The following is a 640-nucleotide window of genomic DNA, read 5'->3' on the forward strand; positions in this document are numbered from 1 at the left end:
TTTTAGTTCTAACGAGCATATTCTTGTTGTTTAATCAAAAAACATATATACTGTATATATACACACTTACCAAATTACTCAGAGAACTGTCAGTTTTTGGAATTGCTTGAACCATCTTAATTTTCACTTCCAAGTTCTGAATGAACTCCACCACCATCCCCATAAGCTCTACCACATATCTGTACATACAATAATCAATACTGTTAGCAATTCAATACAAAAATACAAAAAACAAAACAAAAAAAACGAAAACCACTTTCTTTGAGTGGCACATTAAATGCATCTGACCTGTGATGATCAGCATGAATGGGCAGGTTCTGCTGACAAAGTGGCTTTGTTAGTCTCTCTCGTAGGACTGTATGTTCTCGAAACACTTCCTGAAGGTGAGATGTGAACTGTTGCAAGGAAGCATACCTTTGACCTTACAACGAAACAGTCATTAGTAAAATTAGAGTCTTCTAGTATATCAATTTTGTGAACCAAATGTGCATGATTCCATTTACAACTCTTACTGAGGTAATGAGTGTGAGTGACGTCTGCACTGGCTCTTTCCAGCTTCAGCAGCTCTAAATCTAAATTAGCCTTGAGTGAGTGGATGACAGAAAGAAAATCATGTCAAGGCATAGTTCACTCAAAAATT

At 36.2% G+C, this 640-nt stretch overlaps 1 protein-coding gene across 1 annotated transcript; it reads right to left on the reverse strand.

The window, feature by feature from the left end:
• Positions 1-66: 66 nt before the first annotated feature.
• On the reverse strand, positions 67-582 carry LOC107581123 (HAUS augmin-like complex subunit 2; the record flags this gene model as incomplete). The annotated part of the gene is made up of 3 exons (XM_016266682.1): positions 67-179; positions 289-421; positions 513-582. Coding segments are annotated over 3 exons (316 nt in total), but the record flags the coding sequence as incomplete, so codon positions are not given.
• Between the last annotated feature and the right edge of the window lie 58 nt (positions 583-640).

This window comes from Sinocyclocheilus grahami, unplaced genomic scaffold, assembly GCF_001515645.1.
Source record: "Sinocyclocheilus grahami isolate Dianchi unplaced genomic scaffold, SAMN03320097.WGS_v1.1 scaffold78117.1, whole genome shotgun sequence".
Lineage (NCBI taxonomy): Eukaryota > Metazoa > Chordata > Actinopteri > Cypriniformes > Cyprinidae > Sinocyclocheilus > Sinocyclocheilus grahami.